This window comes from Drosophila willistoni (genome assembly GCF_018902025.1).
Source record: "Drosophila willistoni isolate 14030-0811.24 chromosome XR unlocalized genomic scaffold, UCI_dwil_1.1 Seg105, whole genome shotgun sequence".
NCBI lineage: Eukaryota > Metazoa > Arthropoda > Insecta > Diptera > Drosophilidae > Drosophila > Drosophila willistoni.
Genome location: NW_025814054.1, coordinates 1,444,511 through 1,469,985, shown reverse-complemented (window position 1 = coordinate 1,469,985; position 25,475 = coordinate 1,444,511). Strand labels below are relative to the sequence as shown.

The window sequence follows — 25,475 nt, the reverse complement described above, 5'->3', positions numbered from 1 at the left end:
GATATCGATTACTTGTAATTGTTATCAATGTTGATATCGATAAATATACACACAACAATTTCTCGTTTTGGTAACACTAAGAAAGAAGAAGAGCCAAACTTTAAGAAAAACACACAACAATTTATTCAATAGAACAACAATTAAACAAATAGCAGACATTTTTTTAACAAAATGAGTGCCCCCGCTGCTCCAACGGGGATTCAGAGCACCGCTGGTGCCGTGCCTGTGCGCAATGAGAAGGGTATGACCAATTATTTATTTATATTTATACTTGCAATCTGAATTCTATTGTGGATTTCCTTAACCAGGTGAGATCTCGATGCAGAAGGTGAAGGTGCAACGATATATATCTGGTAAACGGCCGGAATACGCACGCGGAGATTCCAGCTCGGATGAGAGCGACGAGGATGACTTCATTGACAATCGCAAGCGCATGGAGCGCCACAAGGCTGAGCACTACAAAGTGGAGCTGGCCGCACGTCACGGCAGTGACGACGACAAGGATGATGAGGAGGGAGATGATGCCGAAGTTGATGATCCCCGCTTGAGGCGTTTGCGTGCACGACCCGTTGACATGGAGGACTTGGAGCGGGAGCGCAGGGAACGCCATCGTCACATTCATGAACCCGAAATGGTCCAGACGGACAGTGAGGAAGAGGAGGAAGATGACGCTGATGCAGGCCAGATACAGAAGCATATTGAGAGGGGCACGAACAAGATAACACTAGCCTCCGAATCCGATACTGATGCGGATGTCAGCGACAATGAATTGGAAAGGCGACGCACCAAATTGAGGGCAAAAATGTTGCAGCAACAGAAAGAGGAAGAAATTCTACAAAAAGAAGATGAAAAACAATCAGAATCTTCGGATTCCGAAAGTTCCGAGTATGAAGAGGAAACCGAGAGTGAAGAGGACAATGAACCTCGTCTTAAACCACTATTTGTGAGAAAGCGGGATCGTGCCACGATTCAGGAGAAGGAACGTGAAGCCCAGAAACAGAAACAACTCGAGGCTGAGGCCAAGCGAGCTGCCAAGGAGCGAAGAAGAGCCACCCTTCGCATGGTCGAAGAGAGTGTTAAAAAAGATCTCGAGAAAACGAAACCAGAGACGAATGAGGCTTCCATCGAAGATGTCTGTACCGACGATGAGAACGACGAGGTGGAGTACGAGGCATGGAAATTGCGCGAACTGAAACGTATGAAGCGGGATCGAGAGGAGCGTGATAAGTAAGTGAAATCGTATTCTCTATCTAAAGTTATCTCTTAAATACTATATTATCCAGCAATGAACGCGAGAAATTGGAAATCGATCGTATGCGCAATCTGACCGAGGAGGAACGTCGTCTGGAGCTACGTCAGAATCCCAAAATGGTTACCAATAAGGCAGCCAAGGGCAAATATAAATTCCTACAAAAATACTATCATCGTGGTGCCTTCTATCTGGACGAAGAGAACGATGTCCTTAAACGAGACTTCGCCCAGGCCACGCTAGAGGATCACTTCGACAAGACCATTCTGCCCAAGGTTATGCAGGTTAAAAACTTCGGACGCTGCGGTCGTACCAAATATACCCATCTAGTCGATCAGGATACCACCAAATTTGATTCACCCTGGTACGCAGAGACCTCCAATAATATGAAGTTCCATAACGAACGAGCAGGAGGCATGCGTCAACAATTTGATAAACCAACAGCATCCAAACGAAAAAAGATGGAATAGCCATAACTAGTGAGAGTGACAAATGAATCGTAAATATATTAAACAATTTAACAAAATAAATTTCACAAGTAAATATGTAAGTGTATGTTAACAAAAAAGGACAAAAAAAAAATAAGACAAAAATTAAACCTTCAACTGAAAGTCATTCAAATGTTCCGCATTATGCTGGAGCAGAGACTGCATAACGCCCTCCGTTTTAATGTATATAACATTCTCATAGCTGCGCAGGAGCTGCTTGTGTCGCTTGACCAGCTTGATACTGGTGACTACATAAAGTGGACCCTTTCGAGTGATTGGCGGAGGCCTTGCATGAACTCTTCCTCCAGCACTCTGTATAATTGCTTTCATTTCCGTTTCATTTGGCAGAATGCCATCGCTGAGCATGAAATCAATATTCTGCAATATCATTGGCTTCTCCATCACCAATTCAGGCTTGAAATTGTAGAGCTCCTGAAATTTGGCATCCTTAAACAGATGTTCGGCATGAACATGTATTGATCGTGTACCCATCAACGAGTGTAGCCACTGGGTGGACAATATTGGTTTATTGGCAGCAATAGCCATAAGAAATTTGAAGGTTCGCTCGCCTTTATCCATAATGAGCAAATGACAATGCTCCGGATCGCCAGTCACCTCAATGGCATCTGAAATTATTTGAAAATTACTCGTAAGGGAAACCTATTCACAATTCTTTGCCTTACTCTTTAGGGCCTTAAAGACAGGTTCCAGTACCAACAAATTGCACATGGATAATGCAATTTTAATTTTTCCCGCTGCTTTTTTACTCTTCACATACAGATTTATGGCTGTAGGAAGCAAATTAATTATAGTAGTTTTAGTTATTATCTACAATTTCTACTTACCTTGTAGAGGATCAGCTGTGGCCCTTGATCTTCTGGTCATTAGTGTTTCTACAAAGAAAAAGAATTTAAGAAAGCGAACCCAGAAGGGACAGATAAATATATCTTACTAGGTTCCAGTTTGCTATTGACAGAATCTTTGGTCGCCTTAGCTCCCCTTTTATTGGTCACTGAAGGCTCTTCTTTTTTAACTGACTTCGATTTCTCGTTTTTAGACTTTTCTTCCGATTTGCTTTCCTCTTCACCATTTTCTGCTTGCTTATTTCCTTGTGATGTAATATTTTTTACATTAACTTTTAGTTTGCGCCCCTTAACATCTTTTTCTTCAGATTCTTGTGCAGTAGTAGACTTGATGACAGCTTCTGCTGGTGCAGTGGATTAACTTGTTAATTACATGTGGATTTATAAATTAATTTTTTTGACTTACTAGTTTCGGACTCATTTTTGGGATCTTCTTTTGCCGCCCTGGTTGACCTTTTACTTGTTGTGGGAAGCTCCTCTTTCTTAATTATTTTGTCTACTTTCTTTACCTGGATATTCTTGGTCTCACTCTTTTCTTTCACATTAACTTTTTTCTTTCGCCCTTTGGGTTCCTTTTCTTGAGAAGAATCCTCATTGCTCTTGGCATCCTCCTTGAGCTTAGCCTTTTCCTTTTCTGTGGAGCAAATGGTAATTAGAAAATCATTTATTTTAAAATTATTCTCAACTCACTAGCTTCTGTTTTGGCCCTGGCAGTGGCTTTAGCCGCCTTGCTGGTTGTGGCAAGCTCCTCTGTCATTTCGTTTCCGTGTGATGAAGAGTCAACTTTCGTTGTGGTTATCCGTTTCAAAGATTTCAACGATAATTTTGGGACCTCCTCCTCCATTGACGATGAATCAATTACAAGGTCACTTGTAACCATAATCTCTGGCTCTTTTTTAGCCACCACTTGACCACTTCCTTTGGTTCCTTTCTTTAATTGTGATGTGGACTTGTCTTCACTATCTTTTTGTTCCTTCGCTTTAGTTTTTTGGCCTTTAGATTCTTTTACTTGAGAGGATTGCTCCTGATCTTGAATTGTGTTTACATCTTTACTTGAGCGTAAATTCATTCCTCTCGTTTGGTTTGCTAGTGATGGAAAAATGCTGATCAGAATGATAAAACTAAATGTGGAAATCCTATCTATTACCTTCAGTGAAGTCTTTTTGCTTAGATATGGCATTTGGTCTTAAAGATTCTACTAACTGCCTGAAAGATATTTCTGGTCTTACATGCTCTGTGGGTGCGGAATCTGAGAGACGACGACTCTTTTTGCTTGCTAGGGATAATGGATTAATGGGATAATGTTAGAATCTGTCAAAACAATTTGAAATAAATGCACTCACGTGTAGGTGGCGGTGACTCTGATCTAGCTGCCCGTTTCCTACTTATTTCATGACGCCTTGTGTTATTTGATTTAGACGCGGGAAAAACACTTTGAATTTGAACGACCTGTGACAAGGTATGTAAGGAAATCAGGAGGATTCGAGGGTAATTGAATGACATACCTTATGATTGTGATTTATATCCTCAATGACGCATGGCTTAAAGAACTTAATGGGCTCTTCTTCATCTGCCTCATCCGACGATACGCTATTTCCCGAAATTATTTCTATAAGGAGATTATCAATATCATCTCCTATATTTAGCGAGACGAGAGCTACAGCGATATACATACATATATATGCAAATAGAGGACATAGAGAAATAAAGAACATTTTGCAAAATATTACCTTTTTGAGCTGGTGGCACATATTTTTGAGTGGCAATTAAATCCTGATCGGCATGGGAAACATTCAAAGATGTATTCTCTTTGTTGTTAATAATAGAAGATCTCTTTTGTGGTACAGGAAATGGCTGAGTGGCTATAAAGTCTTGACATAAGGAACTTGATTTGCTACATTTAGCATCATTAGGCATCCCCGTGGGTCTTGGAAAAGCTTGAGTTTCAATATAATCTTGGTTAACTGGCTCATTTTCATTTGCCTTGGGTAAGTTGGCTGAGTTTTCTCGATCTTTGCGGATTGGAAATGCTTGAGTTTCAATGAAGTCCTGGTTATTTGGGTCATTTTCACTTGATTTAGACATATTTATAGAGCCTCCCTGCTCCCTTCTAATTGGAAATGCTTGAGTTTCAATGAAATCTTGATTAACTGGCTCATTTTCGTTTGCCTTGGGCAAGCTTCCCGAGTTGTCTTGTTCCTGGCGTATTGGAAATGCTTGAGTTTCAATGAAATCCTGGTAATTTGGCTCATTTTCACTTGGTTTAAGCAAGTTAAAAGATTCCCCTCGCCGATCCTGTTTAGTTGGCTCATTTATACTTGACTTAGACAAGTTTAAAGAGCATTTTTGCCCGTTTTTCATTGGAAATGCTTGAGGTTCTATGAAATCCTTGTTTCTTTCAATTGTGGCCACAACCAACTGCTTAGTCCCGCTAGGCTGTGAAGTTGGAGAATTGGATTTTACAGGGGCAGCTGGTAAGTCAAATAGATCTGGAGTGCAGGTGTCGCCGCGATCTTCGCGAATTGCAGTGAATTCAAATAAATCTGGAGTACTACGTGTCCCATCATGATCATCATCGTCGACTTGATTTCCGGGTACCTGATCCATCTTTGTGCTATTTACGGCAGACCAATTTAAAGCACTCATTTCCACATCGGTAATATCTGCCAGTGCTGTGTCCTTTTTAGCTTGGATGGGAGCGCGAGGAGCTGGCAAAAGATGTCCTGGAATATCTCCCAATATCAACGATGAATCGAAATCATCAATGGCATCCTCATCAAAGTCATTGAAATCCTGGGTACATATTCGTATCTGTGTGCCCATTTCGGAACATTCATCCTCATCATCAACCCCCTCCATTGCCACTTCCTCGACAGGTTGAGGTGCCAAAATATCTTGAGTCTCTGGAATCATAAAATCATCCCCCAGCGATCGTTTAGCTCCGGCAGTGGAAGGCCTATTAAACTGTGGCATTGCCTGCGTTTCGGGTATAAAGCAGCTATCAGATGTGGTATTGGCCGACTGAGGCTCTGTTTCAGGTATGACAAAGCTATCACCAACTGTGGTATTAATGGATTTATCTTTCGGCTCATTAATTTCCAGTTGGGCCTCCACATTACCAAAGCGAAGTTTAACATTTTGCCCATCAGTAGTATCCTTTGAGCTCAAATCGACAAACGTTTGCTCCTGTTCATTGACCCAGATTTTACCCACAACTGCAGCAAAGCGTACGATGCCAGACCGCAGGAGACTAATAGTGGCATGTGCAAGTTCCATGGACTATAGATTAAGACGGAAACGGTTTAATCCTATGTTCCAGTAAAAGCCCTTTACCTACCTCATCGGGTATAAAGAACTCCAATCCTGGTTTTCTGCCAATGCGGTAAATGACATCTGGCTCCAGAACCGCCTTTTTCCCGGCAACACTCAAACTGACAGCTGCATCAGCCATTGCCGCTTAAAAAATTAACACAATAATCGGTTGCAAAATCTTGTCCTCAATCGAGCGCACCGGCTTATTTAGCGAGAAAGACTCATTGAATAATTTATAGAAGTGATATCACTCAGTCCTTAGAAACAATAAACATACAAAAACAACTTCAATATAACAGGAAAATCAAATCGGTACAAAAAAAATATATATATTATTCCAGTTCCTTTCCGGTTGAACAAGTTATCGATACTAATCGATTCTTGTTACTTTTAAGCCGCAGTTTAGTTTTTGCCGTTCTTGCAACTAGTTCTCAAACAAACCTATAATCACTAATGTTAGTTACCTTCAATATTTTTATTATTGTTGTATGCCTTTCCTGCAAAGTTTCTTTTACTTTTAGTAAAATGTCTTTTAGGAATTTAAATAATGTGAATGCATTGCATTCGCGGAAGGTGGTTCTTGTAGTTCCAGCTTCGGAACTAGCTGAGTTGGAATAACAATTGTTTACGCGTCGTCCATAACAACAACATAAGAAACGAGAAGAAGAAGAAGCAATTGCATCTGCTGCAACTTGCTAGGATTAGGTTTAGATGCTTGAGCTTCAGAGAATAATGCTGAAGGAATGAGCGACACTGATACTGACGACACGGATTTGTTATTGCTGATACCGCCGAATTACTACACCAAGACAGCAGAGCGTCTGTTGGAGGAGGTCAAGATGAGCGTAGCACAGGCAGCAGATTCATTGGCCATGCCACCGCCAGCACCCACCACAGCTGCTTATCAGTTTCTGCATCCTAGTAAGAAAACGGAACTAAATCACATAAATGCCCGCCTTCAAAATATGGCACTTGAGGATAATCTTGAAAATCAAGAGAGGCTTCACTTTGATGCTCCATCGGATATATCCACAATTTCGACGAATACGGTAAGAACGGCGGCGGGTAGCAGCAAACAGCCCAGGGAATTGCATGGCATGGTCCATTCCACACCCAAAAGTGTATCGGTCGAGCCGAGGAGTCGTCACATGGATGACAATATACTGCAGGAGATTGACCACTATTTGGATGAAAAAGTGCCGACCAATCGCTGGCAGCATCATCATCAGCAACAGCAACATCATCACAGTGACGATCATTTGCGTGATGGACGCTCAATGATGCAGCACCAGCATCAGGAGCAGGCAGCCACCTCGTTGCCCAGCATACGTCTGGGATCTAGTTGCACTGCTGACAATAAACTGATCAGTCTGAGTGAGCTATGGGGCAGAAGCAATGCGGGAGCAACAGTTATCACCCAGCATAGTTCGCCAAATCCTCCCGCTCTCAAAGAAGAGCAACTGCGTCGTCAGCATTTGGAAAAGACAGTTCATGGCCTGCAATCACAGTTGCTGGAATATCAGCAGCGCATTTCTGTTGCAATCGAAGTGGATCGGTCTAAGGATGCAGCCCTGAGCAATGCGGAGCAAGCAGCAAAGAATCTCAATTATGAAGTACAACAATTGCGCGATAATCTCCATCGCGTGGAAGCGGAGCGCAATGATAGTCAGTCCAAAATGGATGCACTGCAGCATGAGCTGGCTCAGGCAGTGAATTTGGCTACTAAATTCCAAGAGAAGAATGAGAAATTGGAAGCAGAACTGGAACAAAACAAACGGGAGAACAACAATTGGCTGGAAAAGCTGGAAGAACTGGAACTCCAGCTCCAGAGCAGTAAGCGGGCAGAGGAACTATCTCACGGAGAGTTGAATAAGCTTAGGGATAAGTTCGCCAAAGTCGACTATCAACAGGAGAAGGTAAAATTTATTTAAATAGTCTGTCTTCTTCTGTCTTACATCTTGGCAATTTTATTTCAGCACAAGGCTAGAATCGAGGAGCTTGAGAAGGACAACAGCACTCTGAGGCATCAAAAGGAAATGCTGCAGGAATACCATCAAAAACAAAAAAGTCGAGCTGATGCCTTAGAAGCGCAACGTAAATCTCTACAAGAAACCCTAGCAAATCTAACAGAAATTGAGGTATTTATCACTGGTTATTTCCTTCACTTCCATATGGAATCTACTTTTATCTATTCTCAACAGACCAATCTCAAGAAGAAACTAGAGGTGCAACAGAAATCGCTGAAATTATATTACCAACAGCAAATGGAAAATGTGGTTAGCAAAAAGCTGCAAGAGTTCCAGGATCAACTGGACAAATCCGAGGAGCATCTCAAGCAAGAGGCCAGGGAAAGGGAACGTCTGATTGCTGAACGAGCAGTGAAACAATTGGAAATGATCAATGAGAAAAATAATCAAGAATTGAATCTTATTCAGGAGAAACATAGCGAAGAAGTGGAACTCTATCGCCTGCAATCGGCCAATGCCGAGAAAAAGATTAATGAACTGGAACTCAAGTTGAGTTGCTACAAAACCAAAAGGTAGATTCACATTTTTCCATTTGAAGATGGCGTTTCTTAAAATAATATTGGATTTTTTTTTATTTTTCAGAGCTGACATCGCCGAGAAGCTGCATGGCGTCATGGAGGCGCAATGGCAACAGGCCCTAGCCATACTCACATCACCCAGTCAAGCATCTCTGGTGGCAGCTAGCGATACAGACAGCGAGTCGCCAGATTTAAATAATGCCCGAGTCTATCCAGATACCCCAAAGACAAGTAAATCTCAGCGTAGCAATAATACCGAGAAAAATAATCTCGATGTCTGTGGTAAGAGGGATCCACCCTCGCCCATGGACAAGCTGCAGGCTTATATTGAGCTGCTGCTAAGTAAATCTCCTAGTGATTTTGACAAATTGGATGAGATACTGGCCCTTTCGATTAATAAGAACAGCTCCAACAACAGGACAATCGGCAAGCGGGCTTCCTCCTCCTCATCCTCGAAACATCCTCCACCGCCCTGGAAATGCTGACAGTATATTCATTCAACATCTAACCAAATTGTATTAAGCAATAGTCTGATGCCCATACAGGGGCAGGAGCACGATCTAAAAGAATATCTATTTTTGTATGCCTTTTACTTAAAAATTATAAAAGTAAATTTAATTTTGTTGCAAAATGTTTCTTTTTATTCAACTTTCTTTTCTTTTTAGAAGAAGAAAATGCAGCAAAAAAAAAAACAAACAAACAAACCAAACACAAAAAATTTAACTTCACTTTTGATACAAAATATTTGTATTTTACAGATCTCTATGAGTCTTAGGTTTATACATGATATATATATATATAGATGTATATATAATATGTAGAGGATGGTTTTACTTTGCTTTCAATCTTCGATATGGTTAACTATAGCAAGGCAGATATACATAATGAAGGCAAGATTCGAGGGGCTGGGCGAAACGACAATAGGAATGTAAAGCAAATAAAAGGTTTCAGTTTATTCTAGGGATATATATGTATATATTAATGCCATTTCGATTTCTTGATCCCACAAAAGGAATATACATACATACACACATATGTCTATCACACCTGTCTTTTACTTCTGTGACCACCAAAAAAAAAAAAAAACAAAAAAAATGAGTATATATCTTATATCTTTGATTCATTAGCTTTTCTTTGTTTTCAGTTCATTCTTAATTTTTATGTGTCTGTCAATGATATGCTTGGGATTTAGATAGATAGATAAGGACACGGGTAGAGAGAGAGATAGACAGAGAGGGGGGAATACAGCGAAAAAGAGAGAGATAGAAAGAGGAAGAAAAAAAGATTTACTTGTAGACAATCTGTGGAAATTTGGGAGCATTGCCATAAAGACCCTCCGATTCCCAGACCTGTATATAGGACTCTCGTGTTAATACCACCAAATGCTGATGTGTGGAAAAGCAGATGCTGGAAATAAAAAAAAAATTGGATAAACAAATGGTGTAAGTAACGTGACCTAGACTCACCTTCGTATGGGTGAAATACCAGTGACTAGTTCGCTAACAAAACTTAGATTCCAACTTGACCAGAAACGGACGCAACCGCCCTCAACAGCTGTGGCAATCACATTGACACCCACGCCCTCTTTAATGTATGAATAGCAAACGGCTAGAATACGATCCTCGTGTACCAAATGCTGGACATAACGAGCATTGACCGAATGCAGACGGAGTATCGATTTCCCATTCGGATTGATATTCACATTGACAAAATCATCTAGACTCTCTTCGGTTACCTCGAAGCATTCATCAGCATGATTTAAAGCTGTTGTTGTTGTTATTGGCGTTGTTTTGGAAGCAAATGCATCCACATTGGTGGGACTGGTTGGGGGATTATTTGGTGTTTGCTGTGGCAATGTATGCACTGTAACAATGTCACCCAAAGTGGGACTGATGGCCACATGGGTAATGGGTGACTGATGTATTTCTGCCGGACGAGCGATTGTCCTAACATAGCTCCAGCTAATGGGATGACAAACGAGACATTTGAATCATTATGCTTGACTGCGATTTAATCTATAATTAGCTTACTCATTGAGATCCCAGATGACTGCAATGCCATCACGGCCAGCGCTTACAGCGATCTTGAATTCCACAGAGAGTGCAATGCAGGTGATCTCGTCAGTGTGCCGGACCAGGAATGTTGGACCGAGCCAGGTTAGATCGGCGCCATCGCGTTGCAGGGCATCCAACGTAGATGAATTACTTGCAGAGCTTACTGAGGAGGATGAATGGGTGGCATGTATGCTGCTGGCATCATCTGACGACTCTAAACCATTACCACCTGCTCCACCACCGCCTCCTCCACCCATGCTCTTGGTGGCTATTTTGCGAAAGGCTGAATTGTATGACAAACGTAAACCACGCACATAACTCTGACGACTCTTGGTGCCGCTGCGCTGCTGAGAATCCACGCCACCTGCACACTTGTAGACACTAATCCTACCCGATTTGTGGCCAAACCAGAGCTGATTGGAGTTAACATCGCAACCGCAGGCGGAAATGTCATCGAAGCTTCCATTATGTAGGAGATTCTTTGGCTTTGCCTGTGGCTTATTTAGCGGCTGAATCCTTACGATATGATCATCGTAGCCCCACGAGATGACATTGTAGGTATCCGGTTCAGCTCCCTGCATAACGCTGGCACGTCTGGGCAGGGCATATACCACATTAGTATTGCTGAAGCTAACCAAATGCTCCGTGCCGGGTATTTTGTGTATATTCCCTAAGGTAGGCACCTTTAATTGAGGTGAACCCACATAGACACCCCAACGCAGACCCTTTACTGTGGACACAATGGATTTATCGACCAGAGAGTAATCCAAAGCTTTTGTGGCCGGATGAGCTGATTTAAATAGCTGCCTTGGCATCTGACCATATGTTTTTACCATAGTCTTGACCGCCTCCCGCTCAATGGGATCGCTAATCTCCGAGTCCAGAAAAACAGCGTAGGTCTAGAGAAACACAAGGAGAAATTACTTTGCTTTTGAATAGTCAGACATTAATCCACAACTTACTGCTGGATGGAATACATTAATGGCATCGATAGCACTTTCACCGCTCTGTTTGTAGCCGTATATCAAATCGATCCAATTATGCAAATGATTTCGCACCATTTCCGATTCCAGAGCCTGGCGATGGATCAGCACAAAGAGCCGTGAGTCCCGATGGCACCAAGGCGGCAGGGATACATCCTCCACACGTTCCCCATTCTGACGACAACCGAAATTGAAACGTTCAAAATTCTCAAACATTTCCGGTAAGCAAAAGAATTCGGGTATTAGCTCCTTCACATCAGTGGGACTATCCCGACTGGCCAATAGCCAAGTGGTGTTCAGAGCGTGAAATGTACGATCCGGTAAATCAAAGTCATTATCTAAACGAAAGGGAACAAAAAAATAATAAGTCAATCACTCAGTAAATTCCTTTTCGACTAATCACCTTGGTAGCGCAGAAAATAACTGGTAAAGGGCGGAACCCTCACCAGAAAATGGAGTACCGTTCCGGAATTGGAATAATGAGAGCTGTAGTGATAGGGTTTCAGTATCAATGAGCCCATTGTGGTATTGGCGCTATCAATGTACTAAATAAAACAAAAAGAACACATTAGTTTGATTTTTGTTTCATCTGTGATGCAAAACTCACCGCATAATTGCTAACATAATGCTTCTCATTCTCCTCCAATTGCACGGCAATGGGTCGACCCAGTTTACGAAAACTTGAACTATCACGCAAATCCAAACATTCGGAATAGTAATTGGCCAGAACCCATGGGAATACCGGATATTGCATGAGATCATTGTACGTACGTCCGGCTATTTGATTCAATGTCATTAGATATTCCCAATTGGTTAGTAGACCTTCACGCCATTGCTGTGTGATCCCCAAGATTTTTGCCTGATCCGGTGTACTGACGATTTTATCACAGAATACATCGCGCATTATCTTCCAGTCGTCAGCATTTTGTAGCGAGAAGAATAGCGACTTATTGGTGTCGAGTAGAATTTCGAAGGCTGTCTCTTGATGCTGATAGCGTTTTAGCCAGATTTCGGTTATATTAGCAATATCACAGTTTACATTAAAGTAACGACACCGATATGTGGCCAGGAAATAGAGCTTGAGATCGGTGATTATAATCTCGCCCTCAATCTCACCATCCACGGGCAGGAATTTGGCAGCAAAATTATATAGAATTTGCGAATTCAAAGATATGTTCAATTGTTGATCATAGCTGGCTATTAGATAGTCCAATGGACGGACATATGGCTCCAGATCGTCACGTTGTCCCTGACCCGGACAATAGTCGTTCATAAAGAAACGTCTATCAATATCCAGATGGCAGCGACGCAAACGTGTATGGACACGCGATGGGCCCTCCGTATCGTCCAGTTCCCATGAACTATTCGAATCAAAAGACAAAACAAAATAAAAAAACAACTCATTTTATGTACTGTAAACTGGGGATATTCGGATATATACCATTCGGTACGTTCGGCACAATACCAAGGAGCTCCCTCATGTGACATCCGCCGTATGATCTCTAGCCATTTGGTATATGTATAGGTGTCATCGTAGTCCTTCATGTGGGACATAAGTGCTTTGCGTTCGGAGTTCTGCAGCTCGGCCACGCGTCTTGTGGTTACCATGGAGGTTTCAATACAATGCTGCACCAGTGGCTCATACTTGTAGACAGTCTTCTCTAGGAGAGTCTTTTGTTTAGTTGCCGCATTGCTGCGATTCTGATCGAGACGTTCGAGTTCGTTGAGCAAATTCCATGATGTATCATCCTCTTTAATACCCAAATTCGTGCACAATTCTACAAGGTTATCGATACGTTCGTTTTCCTGCAAACTCAGCCACAGCAGAGCCTTGATCATCTTGCCATCACAGACGATGCCGCCACGTTGAAAGTCATCCTGTTGTGACTTCCACAACGAGTTCACAATGTAAGACCGTAAATCAAATGGACGGGAAGGCTGCAAACCCCAGGCAATGAAGTTATTGCAACGATTATTGCTGGATATCATGCAATAGGAAACAAGGGTATGAAAGAGTGACAATTCCGCGGCACTGGCCACATAGCTAGGACCGTTTGATGATTGACCCGAGCAGACAGTAAAGAACTGTGTACATCTATCGATCAGTAGCTCCAAGCGTGTCTTGATCTCCGTAGAACTGAGTGTACAGTTGGGCAGGGGAGCAATCGTGCGAAACGATCCTGCCTCAAAGAAAATATTTAACCACTGGAGCTGCAGCAGAGCCTGCACAGAACGGAAATTCCTCACTATGGGTGGCGATTGTTTGCCCTGGTAGAAGGACAACAGATTGAGAATGTCCCAGACCAACTAGAGCAAAAAAGTACGAGTGTTAAACGATTTGCCAATTTCTGGAATTCAAATTTTTACTCACATTGATGTGACCAACCGAACGTAGGGCACGATCGCCAATTCCTCCAAGCAGCTCCACAATTGATTCATCCTGATTGGGTTGTCCCAGACGCAGAGTATATATATTAAATAATGCCTTGACCGAGCATTGTAATAATCCAGCTTCAATAAGACCAACTTGATCTTCAGGATTCTGGGAAAGAAGAAGCACGCCATGTGGTTAGCTTAGCTCTGAATGAGATGACACTACCTACCTGTAGATAGAGTCGCAGCAAGGCTTTGAATATCTTTTGTGGTTCAGTTGTCATGGCAATGGCCATCAAAGATTGCAAACCAAAACGTTGTCGAATCTTTAGAGTCTCCTTCGATGCAAGAATATCATCCAGGCTGGCATGTATGCCACTTATCCAGGTAAGGCATGCCTCGAACATACTAATGTCACATGGATGAATGCTCATTTGATTGGCCAGATGAAGGGGATATAGTTGTTTGTTGGCTGCAGTCAATTCACCACTGGCTAATCGTTTGGTAAGCACCGCCAGCAGCTGAATGATGGCCTGACGCACCGCACAGCTGCGTTGATTGGCAAGGACAAGAAGAAATTCTAATTTAACGAAATGACGAAGCACTTCATCCACAGCCGAGTCGGGCAGCAGGCAAAGGAAATCTTTGAGTAAGATAAGAAGACGCTGCTGCAATCGCTGAATGCCCATCTGATCATAGAAGTCGGTCTTTCGATTGGGTAGAGCGGACATCTGCCCGGAGCTGGGCGTACTATGGCCAGAGGGTTGCCAAATCTTACCGGCATGGAAATGATTTTGCATAAGCCGCCGGCGTACGCTCTTCAATGGGCTCAATTTGGCACTCTGATTACTGCTCGTTGGATAGAGTCGTTTAAATTTCATTTGCCAGGAATTGCTGCTGCTGTTGCTACTTTGGCGATTGAGATTAGAAGAGTCGGTCATTTTCAAGGGACTTCTTTTCGGACTCTGTGCTATGGCAGGATAATGACGCTTGAATTTTAGACGCCAACGTGATGCCTCCACCGGACTAATGAGACGAAGTGCCGGCTTATTTAGATTAGTGCAATCGGTGGTTTGCTCTAGATGTTCCTCCAGCTCGTTAACAGCACGCCTATAGCCAGATCCTTGGCCTGCATGCATACGACGCAGCCGCTTGATTCTCTCTGCCCGTTCGGCGTCGATTTCTGGTGGTGGCGACGCTTGAACTTGCCGGCGAAAAGATGTTGTCACCCGGCTCAGATTTGTAGCCACCAGAGAACGCTCTTTAATTGGCTGCTGAGGCGTTAACAGAAAATAGAAATGTCCACGATCGTGGGTCACATAACATTCGCTTGGTTTTTGCAGCAACAGCAGCAGCTTCATAATCTCATCCAACAGAGAAGAGGATGGCGGTGATCCAGCAAACACGGAGAGGATTTGAACAAAACATTCTGCCGCATATGGTGAAATGTACACTGGACTGGGTGACTCAATCACATAGACTTTGCATAGATTGAGCAGTGAGCTCAGTAAACCCGATTTCTGCAATTGTTCCATATTGAAATCGCGCTGCGGATGCTTATCCCGTGTAAGGGCCAAGATGCAACGGAATAGCATGTCTAAGACATCGGAATGCATGGCCCCGGAGCGATGCCAGTCAGAATAGCGCTGGAGAACGGCCAACAGGAGACGGGGATAGATCAGAGTGACCGTTGTATTGTCATTCACCTGAAGGGCATCTCCCTTGCGACTGATTAAAGCCTGCGAGCATGATGTATTCACTATGCTTCGCAGCAATTGGACATCTTTGGAACACTTCTCCGACTTTACCACGTAGCCAATAAGAGCCAAATAATCCTGACGCTGGAATTCCGTATAAAGTTGGGCATCCGAGTGGGCAACTTGCAGCAATAAGTCCAATGCCAGAGCTTGAGTACCAGCATTTCCACTCAACTCAACAATCTAGAATGTAAGCGAGAATCAGGATTCGATCTCTATCAATCTATCAGTTCTACTCACCCTGGCGAAGAGATAAAGCAGTGTAGACAGACCTCCACACAGCGAGGTGGCCGTTTGCAGGGATTGAGGCTGATTCTGCAGCAGTTCGCCATAAAGTATATGTCCATGGGGCTGGCCATAGCAGGCCATGTCCAATTCCTGGCTAACATCATAGCTCATCACCAGCTCTGGTTGCTGGGCTGTGTATACCAAAACTCTGGCGTGCCGTAGCTGCTTCATGCATTCGCTATGATTGCCGAAGTTCGATGATGAAACCTTCCCGAGATTGACATAACCATAATTGGGTTTCCAATTGGCTACCTGACATTGCGTAAATTCGGTAAAATCTGGCCCCATAGCAGTCAAATTGATCATTAGCGATGGCTCGATCAGGCGACGTCGAAACAGTATCAAATTGGACATGGCATAGCGTGGAGCCAAACAACTATCCAAAGTGGAACGCGATGAAGAGGAACTGCTGCTGGGCAAACCCTCGCCCAGGGCAAGCATTTGGTATTCATGGGCCTTCGTCACATGGCGTAGATTTTGAAATGGCAAGCACATGGTATGCTGTTCCAGGCCATCTACATAAATGGAGATTTCCAAGGAATCGGCCTGCTGTTGCAAACCGAACACCAAGTTCATCCATTTGTGGCGGGACAAACGTAAACGTTGCAAGACCACCGCGGAGCTAACAAAATAGCCACTACACGAGTCCTGATGATGGTGGCCCACATGATGGCCATTTAGCAAATGCATCTGGCCAAAACTATTGAGTAAAGCCATTTTAGTTTGTTTCAAGGCCTGACGCAGGCTACCACTCTGGGCTGCTGGAGCTGGCACAGGATTGGCCAGCCCTGCCACAGGCAGAGGTAGAAATGAAGACGTATCCACTGTGGAATCTATATGCTCCTCCACGCGTATTGGTGGCAATGGCTCATTGGGCTTTACCATTTCGAATACCAATTGCATGTTATTGCTTATATAGATGCTAAGCATAGCCTGATTGGTGCCCAGTGAAACCAGATGAGATTTCTACGAAAGAGTAGCCAACTCAATAGAGTAGGACAAATGGTGATTAAAATCATGTCCAAACTTACTGTCAAATCCTCGCCAGAATAACGTGTCTCATCGTCGTTCAATTGCATGCAACTGCGATGCATTTGCTGACCTCCTCTGATCTCCAGCCACAGGGATAGGGTTAAGCCATCGGGTTGCCAGAGCCGTGTCCGAGTCACTGGCATTATGCAGGCTGCCCGAGTGAACAATGTGTTGGCCTGACTCTGCTGATGCTGCAAACGTACACGTTCAATCAGCTCCGGATGATCTTGACCCTTCGAAGTGATCACCACCTTGCCATCAATGGTAATGGGAAATTCCAATTCCATGCACGGTTGACATTTCCTTAATGACACTGCCGAAATGTGATGCATGTGACGCATCAGAAGATCAACTGGAGGTTGCTTACTAGCCAGTATGGAGTAATAACAATGTAAAACATCCGGAGTATTTAAATGGGTGATCAATTCCAGAATAGATTGCTGTAATTCTATTCAAAGGAGACACTTGGTTGGTCACTCATAGTTCAATCGATTCACCACTTACCTCTTAATCTTGGATCACTACAGCTTAGAATGGGAGCAAATCCACGTAGCAGGCACAATGGACCACCCAAATAATCTCGAATGACAAAAAGTCGGTTAGCCAATTGGGTTAAACTCTCTGTCCAGCCATTTGGTTGCTTAATGCACAACAGGGAGAGTTCCACTAACATTTGGACCACTAGCTGACTTAATCCCTGATGCATAATGTGTGTGCGATAGCGGGAAGAGGGTTGAAACGGTGTCCACGACTCATTGGCCGCCCCTCCTCCAGCAGTGCCTCCGGCTCCTCCACCTGCACCAGGGCCTCCTCCTCCTCCTCCCGCACCCGCATTTAGTTCACATTCGGATTCAGTTAGCTCGGCTATTTCGCCATCCGCTTCATAGCCCTCATCGGCAGTTAAATAAAACTCCTGCTCATTCTCACTTAGCTCCAATTCACTGTCGGCGGCACAGCTCAATGAGGCGCGGGTGGAGAAGTAATCGGCATCGCCCACATTGATCTCACTCGATGCCGGGCGACGCCGTGGCGTCGGTGGTGTGGCCATTGAATTCTTTGCAGGCAATTTAACTGGTTGCATCTGTCTGGGCAGCTCCACGCTGCCACTGTTAAAGGAACGAGCACGTGGTCTCGGTTGTGGATTGTTTGTGGATTCAGCCGAGGGGCTACTAACCACTACGCCAGCCGGCTCATTGTGCGTGCTCGAGAGTTCGGCTATCTTCAAGAGTGTCTGCAGGGTCTGTATGACCGCATTATCCCGGGCATGCTGTTCACCATGCTCCTGCCAATTGCTTGAGGCATGACCCAAAATGATGGCTTTCAGTTTACGCAAATGTTTCTGCATCTTCTCCACTGTAAAGAGAGTTGGTGTAGCAAAGGGATTAGCCTCTGGCTGATAAGATCTTGGCACCTCCAATGGGCGCTTATCTTTGGCAAACATTCTTGTCGTTCCAACCAACTATCTCTCGTAATTAAAAACAGAGTAACTAAAAAATCAATCTTAATGCGTTCGTCGTTCAAGCAAGCGTTCGTCCAACTGACTGACTTATAATTAACTCTCCTAAAGACAGCAAACCACAACGAGCCGTTATTAACAGAGTTCCTCTTGTTTTAGCCTCACTCCTACACACACACAGACACACCTCCTATCCTCTTGCTCTCTAATCTAGTGCACCTTTTAGTTGTGTGTAGTGTGTTAAGTTGCCATGATTTGAGGTGAATGTGTGTGCTTTGTTCTTGCTTACTCTCGCTTCATGGGCACAACAACAGTCGGCGGCACTCATTACTAAGGTTTCCCTCTCAGTTCGTTTCGTCGATTGTCGTCGCATTGGAAACCCATTAGACGCTGCCGCCGCCGGAATGTTGTTGCACATCCACATCCATATATATGTACATATAAACTGGATGCATATGCATGTAGAAATAACTCGAACGAAAATCTGTTTAGAAACACACAGAAACAGATAACGCTTCAACTATGCCGAAGCATTTGATGCGCTACTCAAATACTAGAATTCTTAAAACAAATAACTAACAATAAGCTATAGAGATTATCTAGATAACCTGTTCAGTTAAAATCTCTTTCAATGCTTTGTTGACTATATAACAGATCTAGATCTAGATGCTGTCATGGTTTTGAGTCACTCTGTGAATACACCAAGTCTCGCCATCTCGAATCCATGATAGGTTTGTTAGATCAAGATCATAGGTTTGCTTGTACATATGGACTAATCCCTATAAGGACTTAGAGGTTAGGTTAGGAGTCAACTTAGATTTCCTACAGTCTGTGGAGTCTACTGGGTTTAGATTGTTCGCATTATACATAGCTACTCCTTAAGAATGTGTCGAACCCCAGGCCGAGAGATAAGAGTGCACTTCTCTGATGATTTACGGTGCAATGAATCCGAATCTGTGTGACTCTGGTTTAAAGGATATTGCGGGCTTTAGAACATTTTTGAAGCTATATAGCAGCAACATTTTTATGCCATGTTTTTGAAACGTTACGTTATCTAACTAAGCTTAAATGGTCGAGAGTTTGCATTAAAGGGGAATTTACTACGCACTCAACCGCACAATCGTTAACACAATACCGCACCAGCAAACGCTCCAACACCCGCATCACCCTCGCCATCACCCTCATCCTCACTCTTATCGTCTCTCACTCACCTTCTTCATTTTGAAATCCCTTGATGCATATGGCCATGGTCGACTCGAACAGTTTTAGCAACAATTTCTTGCACTCCCCATTGGGTTCGTACAGGCAAAATAAATCCGCATCAATATTTACAGCTGGTTGAGATATGGTTGGAGTGGTTGTTGGACTACCACTGGCACTCACATTGGTTGAGCTGCCAAAGAGTGAACCAACAATATTGAATAGCCTATTGATTAGGCCATTGGCAGCAGCGGTCGCTTCATCCACAGTGGTTGCTGTAGAAGGATTGTCGTTGCTTTGGGTACTGCCTCCTCCTCCACCGCCTCCTACACCTCTAATGTCAAACAGTATAATGCTCTCATCCAAATCATTTGACTGATGCTGCAGATGTTGAAGAAACGATGGAGCTGTCACATCCGCCGTATAATTATCTATAACTGTGGCATAGTCCAAAGTCATTAAGGAATCGCCATAGTTTGAACTTGCTGCAGTTGTTGTGGACACGGACAAAGCATTAAATGGCGATTGGACATGCGAGACGATACCTTCCAATGAACTTGAGCCAGAAATACCAACAATCTCCGCAGCAATGGGGGAATGAATTGCGTATACTTCAGTTTGGCTTGGGGTTTCGGTTGCTTTCGGCACAACCGTTGCGGTTGATGTTGTTCCCATACCATTTGCGGCTTTGGGTAGCATAAGGAAACAACTAAGTGCATTGTAGTTCAATTTGAGAATATCAATAATTGTCTTATCGCCTTGTTTTAATTTCTCCCCTTGTTCCAATTGTTGTTGTTGTTGTTGTTGTTGCTGCTGAGGCTGAGATTGTTCCTTATCCTCATTATCAACATCATCATCATCTTCATGATCAGACATTTCGACGGGTATGGAATAGATCTTGGCAAATTCATTATAAAATAATTGACTTGTCTTGAGCAAATCGTAATTGAGTGTCCATTGCAATGCAGTTATATATAGTATATCCGATGGTTTATGCCCATCAAGCTGCATGGGATCAGGTATATCATCTAGCCAGAATTTATTTTGACTACATTTCGAGCATTTTTGCAGTAAAAGCTGAAAGAGCTGTGTAGCCCGATCACTGCTATTTAATTGCAATTGTATTAAACGTCGACTCAATGCAATTTGCTCCTGACCATTTTCACCCAGAAAGGCAATATTATCGATGCCAACTTTAATGAGATCACAGACACCGCGCTGTAATTCGGGTATGGCCAAAAGATCCTGCATATAGCGTATATTCTCCTCATTGTAAAAAGCTTTCACCAAACGTATATCACTTAAATACATCACAAATATGCTCAAACATTCATGTAGAGCGCGATAATTCTCCAATTTGCTAGGCAATTGCAAAAGTGGCACTTTGTTATGCCTATTCATTTCGCACTTGCATTCAACCATTTCTTTGTATTGCCGGAAAATGGGCAGGACCACTTCGGCTAATATACCACTAGCTAGATCATATGATAGCAAATAGGCAATGTGCTTCAAATGCTTCAAGAACAACAGCATGGACGTGGAGTTTAAGAGTTTCTTATAGTTCTCTTTGTAGATTGCAAGCAGATCCAAATGAAATACAGCCGATTTCACTTTCTCCTCACATCTGGGACACTCGAGGGGTGAACGTTTCACAAATATTGTATTTAGAAAATTATAATGTAGAAATTTATAGGCATATTTCTGATACGTTTTACTCAAATTGATGGCCAACTGAAGGCAGGAGTTGTAGTTCTTTGTATTGTAGTGGCAACAACAGCTTCCAGTGCGTAATAAACATCGCACACTATGCTCCTGAAGCTCTGGGCCCAACAATGGCAGCAACTGATAGAGTTTACCCTGAAAATAACAGCTCAAGGAGCTGCCCGTGCAATGCAACTGACTATGCCGTTGTCTCTTATGCCGCAACTGTTGCTTGGGCAAGGCACTTGAAGTGCTGCTCTCCATTAGGCACTGCAACTGTTGTTCCTGCCGCGACAGATTGTCTGTGAGACGCAGCAGCAGTTTATAGATTTGAAGAAAAATCAATGTCGAGGCATTAGTCGATTTGGCTGCCTCTTCGAGAACTTCAAAACAGGCATCAAAATTCTTTGCATCGATTTGATTCAATTCACGTATCTCATTCTCTACCAAATTGTGAAGTGTACCAAACATTATGTAGAGCACACTGTGAGCCAATATCGGACTATGTCGATTGGCGGCCATAGCATATAATAGTTGACCAAAATTGCTATTGAAATCATCGACATTCGGTTGCTGATCGTGGGCATAGAAATTGTTCACACAATGTCCAATCAATTGCAGTAATTCAAATTTAATTATCTCATCGTTTGCTTCATTATCCTGTTGCTGCTGATCACTCTCCCCACTGCTCGCACACAGATGACCGAGAGCAAAATTGTGGACAGTTACACTAAGTTGAGATTCGTGTTCGGCATCAATGCAACGGGTGAGTAGCTGAATAAGCAGTAGGGCCAATTCATCGCTGCTTTTGCTGCTCGACTTAAACTCATCAAAATCGTATAAAATGTCTTCATTATTTCCTGATATGTTTTGCAATAATTGACTTGAATGCGTTGGCTGTTGATGTCCTTGATGCTGTTGCTGCTGCGGTTGCTGGTGCCGTCGTTGTTTTGTCCTTTTTTGCGTTGTGATATGAAAGTTTGCAATAAATTGCGAAACGCTGGTCAACTGCTGCAAAGGTTCATTCGATGGACTCCATTTGCTGTTTGGAAACAAATTGATGCACAACTGGCAAAGACTCATCTGTGATGCGATGTGCTAAAAAAAACATATGAGAAAAATTAAGTTCATTTAACTAAACTCTGCAACTCCTTAAATACTTATTGCTTACATTCCATTCTAAACAAACCAAATTAAGCTATCTAAATTCATCCCTATGACTTAGGGAGTCTAAGATATGTGGCCTTAATGATCAGACCTGGTTTAAGTAGTCATTTTATTGGCAACAATGTAAGCATTAAGAAAAAACTAATTAGCTGATTAAGGTCAACGACATTTCTAAGAGATTAGTTCACTTACTTAGTTCTCAGTTTTCCTCACTTTTTTTTTTTTTTTAATTTTATAATTTTCGGTCAAAATTTTAAATTTTACGTTATTTTTACCTTGTTAAAGTAAAATAAAATGGGCAAATCCTAATTGAATCTTATTCCTGCATAAAACTTAAATTTGATTTTCTAGTTTCTTTATTGTTGTAAAATGAACTTGTATTTAATTAACATTGAATTACGCTCTTAATTATTCCTTTTTGTTTTGTCTTTAATGTTTCCTCGTTAATTATTATAGATTTTTATCAAAATCTCATTATTTTTAGCAAATATATACTGCTGAGTAAAATGAATTTAATATGACTATTATAATTTAATAAGTTGATTTGAATGAGCTCAGCAATCTACTTTATTATGGGTTTTTTTTGGGGGTTTGTAATTTAACCTTAAGATTAATGATTCACTTCATCTCACCTTGATGTCGACACGCAGAAGAAAGGCCAACAGGTGATGACCCAAATTGTTGGTGAGATATGTACGCAATGCGAGAATTTTATTACAATCACTGGGAGTGCTGAGGATGAGCTGGATAAAATGAAATATATATATTATCATTAAACGATGTTGAGATGGAAATGGAGTTGTAATTGGCTATAAACCTGGGCTAGATTATGCTGTTTGCGGAGCTGTTTAATGCATTTATTCTCCTCCACCGTTTCGTCCTGGTGTTCTGGGCTATTAGTTTGAGATCTTTTAGCGGCACTGATGATTTGATATACTTGTTCCAATAGATACGAGCACAACTCTTCAGGCATGAGATTAAAATGACTAAAATATAAAAAGTTGAAAAATCTCATGATCCTTCTTTCCAGGAAGATGGAGAAACTATATTTTATACCTATTTGACCAGATATCCGGCAATGATTCTTCAGCCACAAATTGAAAGTTATAAAGTAGGTGCCAGAGCCAATGTTCCTAACGATATGAGAGAAAATGTATAATGAATTTTCGTGAGAAGGAGAAATGAGAAATACAAACCTTGACACTCGCCTCATCATTGTGCTCTGAGGCCTGAAGATAGTGGCTCCAAAGTCGACTCAGTGTATCCACAAGTAATTGTTGTTCATGATGCTTTTGTTGGTGTTGTTGCTGATGTTCCTCCTTTCTTTTCTTTTTGGTCTCCTCCTCTTCTGGTGCTGGTGTTGTTGTTGCTGCTGCAGCTGCCGTTGCCGCTGCCATGGCAAAATCACAGATAATTATAAACGCGCCTACCACTTGGCTTCAATGACTCCGACTTGCATCCAAGCATCGAAACAAAACGTTATGGACGCAAAGAGAGCTGAAATGAAACTAAAGATTGGATGCTTAAGTTATACACCAGCTGTAATTACTTACAAAAAGAAAAAAAATTAAATCTTTTAAATATACACGCTCACATACATGCATAGATAGATAGTCTTATATACATATGTAAAATGTAAGAGGAGTAGGAGTAATATATTGATAATGAGTGATTATTTGCCCAGAGGCCGGTGCAGCTGATAATTTCATTTTAATGGAAACTTTATACATACATATACATATTGTTATTGTTCTTGTTGTTGTTGCTAGTGGTGGTTGAGGAAAACTATTAAGATTTACTATATTTAGCACAAAGTGGCATTGCATTCGGTTACCAAGCCGGCAATACTAAGGGGGCGGGAGGTCCGATTGGGGGTTCTTGGACTCGAATTGAAAGTAAACAGCAACAGCTGGCAATGATGCGTGCCTCTCTGTAACGGCCAATGCACGAGGAGATTGGAGGAGCACACAACAACAACGACAACAACAACACGCACATTTATAGCACTATCACTATCTTTTAACCTCTCTCTGTGTTATTCCTTCACCTGCATTTATAGAGCAGCTGATTTTTGCCTCCTCACCTGGTCCAACCCCAAGTCGTTCATCCAACTTATCAGCCAAGCTCTCTCCCGAAAAAAACCATTAATTTCAAACTGCGTAGAAGCCAAAGATTTTGTTCGTCATTCATAAATGATGAATAAGCAATATAAATAATATATGTAGGTATATATATTTTTATATCTATTATATTCAATAGCAAATTACAAAAAAAAAAATTACCACTTGTTGGGGGTTTTAACTTTACCTTTAGAATTGTATTAGAACGCCATTTTGCTGGTTGTTTTTGTTGCTTAGCTTTTTTTATTCTTGTTTTCCTTTTGCACAATATTGTTTCAGTTGAGTGCGTTGTGTGATGGTTGTTGTTATGTTTTCTTGTTTCTTTTTTATTTTTGTTAAGTACTTTTAGCTCCTCAATTATTGTTGTTATTCCGCATTTCTGCGCGTTCTATAGCTGCTCGCAAATGTATGTGTGAGTGTGTGTGTGTGTGTGTCGGAATAAACAAATTGCAAACTTATTTTGTTATTATAGCAATCAGCTGTTGCAAGGCATCGAATTGCACTGTGTATAGGTATCGATTAGAGATGGGACAGAATTCGACTTGACAAATTCAACTATCGTATAAATTTGTATTCAAATATAACTGTATGGTTAAATCGTTCCAAATGAAATTTATTTATATTAATTATAGTTGTTTCACAGTGTGTAATATAACACAATATACTTCTGTTTTGTTGATATTTTAAAATATATCCACCAAAAGTGTCACTGAGACTTCAGATAATGAAGTTTAATTTCCTTTAAAATAACATATTATTTTCTGAAAGTTTTTAGTTATTTAATATTAATCGACCAAAACAAGTCAAATTGGCTAGCACGTTCTCATCACTAGCATCTTATACGTTACTGTCCAAATGTTATCGATAACTTTTGATTTACCTGTTGC

At 42.0% G+C, this 25,475-nt stretch overlaps 4 protein-coding genes across 7 annotated transcripts; 2 read left to right on the top strand and 2 right to left on the bottom strand.

Moving 5' to 3' along the window:
* Positions 1-103: 103 nt before the first annotated feature.
* Positions 104-1,792, top strand: LOC6644990 (microfibrillar-associated protein 1). Its single transcript, XM_002067744.4, has 3 exons — positions 104-241; positions 309-1,227; positions 1,284-1,792. Exons 1-3 carry the CDS (start codon positions 172-174, stop codon positions 1,717-1,719), a joined length of 1,425 nt encoding a protein of 474 aa, XP_002067780.1. The 5' UTR covers positions 104-171; the 3' UTR covers positions 1,720-1,792.
* LOC6644989 lies at positions 1,730-6,242 on the bottom strand. 3 transcript variants are annotated; one of them, XM_023177158.2, is made up of 11 exons: positions 5,938-6,242; positions 4,331-5,879; positions 4,106-4,257; positions 3,944-4,049; positions 3,748-3,876; positions 3,291-3,686; positions 3,007-3,234; positions 2,690-2,941; positions 2,583-2,630; positions 2,421-2,525; positions 1,730-2,363 (listed from the first exon to the last, which is right to left on the bottom strand). In XM_023177158.2, the coding sequence occupies exons 1-11, from the start codon at positions 6,049-6,051 to the stop codon at positions 1,843-1,845; spliced, it is 3,600 nt and encodes a 1,199-aa protein (XP_023032926.1). In that variant the 5' UTR covers positions 6,052-6,242; the 3' UTR covers positions 1,730-1,842. The 3 variants fall into 3 exon arrangements, with proteins under 3 accessions (XP_023032926.1, XP_023032927.1, XP_023032928.1); XM_023177159.2 differs by having other exon boundaries at positions 4,106-4,236; XM_023177160.2 differs by having other exon boundaries at positions 4,106-4,209.
* A 231-nt stretch (positions 6,243-6,473) lies between these two features.
* Positions 6,474-9,088, top strand: LOC6644988 (centrobin). Its single transcript, XM_002067742.4, has 4 exons — positions 6,474-7,828; positions 7,889-8,050; positions 8,114-8,451; positions 8,522-9,088. The coding sequence occupies exons 1-4, from the start codon at positions 6,656-6,658 to the stop codon at positions 8,940-8,942; spliced, it is 2,094 nt and encodes a 697-aa protein (XP_002067778.1). The 5' UTR covers positions 6,474-6,655; the 3' UTR covers positions 8,943-9,088.
* A 602-nt stretch (positions 9,089-9,690) lies between these two features.
* LOC6645025 (lysosomal-trafficking regulator) lies at positions 9,691-25,016 on the bottom strand. Of its 2 annotated transcripts, none has more exons than XM_047011716.1 (18): positions 24,776-25,016; positions 23,665-23,976; positions 23,525-23,601; positions 23,286-23,454; positions 23,101-23,211; positions 19,612-22,399; positions 17,449-18,297; positions 16,944-17,392; positions 15,865-16,878; positions 14,098-15,807; positions 13,866-14,036; positions 12,936-13,801; positions 12,102-12,855; positions 11,898-12,039; positions 11,474-11,832; positions 10,488-11,410; positions 9,924-10,418; positions 9,691-9,864 (listed from the first exon to the last, which is right to left on the bottom strand). In XM_047011716.1, exons 2-18 carry the CDS (start codon positions 23,863-23,865, stop codon positions 9,744-9,746), a joined length of 11,199 nt encoding a protein of 3,732 aa, XP_046867672.1. In that variant the 5' UTR covers positions 23,866-23,976; positions 24,776-25,016; the 3' UTR covers positions 9,691-9,743. The 2 variants fall into 2 exon arrangements, with proteins under 2 accessions (XP_046867672.1, XP_046867673.1); XM_047011717.1 differs by lacking the exon at positions 24,776-25,016 and adding an exon at positions 24,552-24,623.
* Between the last annotated feature and the right edge of the window lie 459 nt (positions 25,017-25,475).

What these genes read in the sequence shown, in the direction of transcription:
- LOC6644990 (XM_002067744.4), top strand. Translation starts at nt 172, where the DNA reads ATGAGTGCCCCCGCTGCTCCAACGGGGATTCAGAGCACCGCTGGTGCC. An exon ending in GCCTGTGCGCAATGAGAAGG is followed by an intron (nt 242 to 308) that starts GTATGACCAATT and finishes TTCCTTAACCAG; the next exon opens with GTGAGATCTCGATGCAGAAG. An exon ending in GATCGAGAGGAGCGTGATAA is followed by an intron (nt 1,228 to 1,283) that starts GTAAGTGAAATC and finishes TATATTATCCAG; the next exon opens with CAATGAACGCGAGAAATTGG.
- LOC6644989 (XM_023177158.2), bottom strand. Translation starts at nt 6,051, where the DNA reads ATGGCTGATGCAGCTGTCAGTTTGAGTGTTGCCGGGAAAAAGGCGGTT. An exon ending in ATATAAATCACAATCATAAG is followed by an intron (nt 4,050 to 4,105) that starts GTATGTCATTCA and finishes ACCTTGTCACAG; the next exon opens with GTCGTTCAAATTCAAAGTGT. An exon ending in GCAAAAAGACTTCACTGAAG is followed by an intron (nt 3,687 to 3,747) that starts GTAATAGATAGG and finishes TTCCATCACTAG; the next exon opens with CAAACCAAACGAGAGGAATG.
- LOC6644988 (XM_002067742.4), top strand. Translation starts at nt 6,656, where the DNA reads ATGAGCGACACTGATACTGACGACACGGATTTGTTATTGCTGATACCG. An exon ending in TCGACTATCAACAGGAGAAG is followed by an intron (nt 7,829 to 7,888) that starts GTAAAATTTATT and finishes ATTTTATTTCAG; the next exon opens with CACAAGGCTAGAATCGAGGA. An exon ending in CAAATCTAACAGAAATTGAG is followed by an intron (nt 8,051 to 8,113) that starts GTATTTATCACT and finishes TATTCTCAACAG; the next exon opens with ACCAATCTCAAGAAGAAACT.
- LOC6645025 (XM_047011716.1), bottom strand. Translation starts at nt 23,865, where the DNA reads ATGGCAGCGGCAACGGCAGCTGCAGCAGCAACAACAACACCAGCACCA. An exon ending in TGCTGCGACTCTATCTACAG is followed by an intron (nt 14,037 to 14,097) that starts GTAGGTAGTGTC and finishes CTTCTTTCCCAG; the next exon opens with AATCCTGAAGATCAAGTTGG. An exon ending in TTAATGTATTCCATCCAGCA is followed by an intron (nt 11,411 to 11,473) that starts GTAAGTTGTGGA and finishes GTGTTTCTCTAG; the next exon opens with ACCTACGCTGTTTTTCTGGA.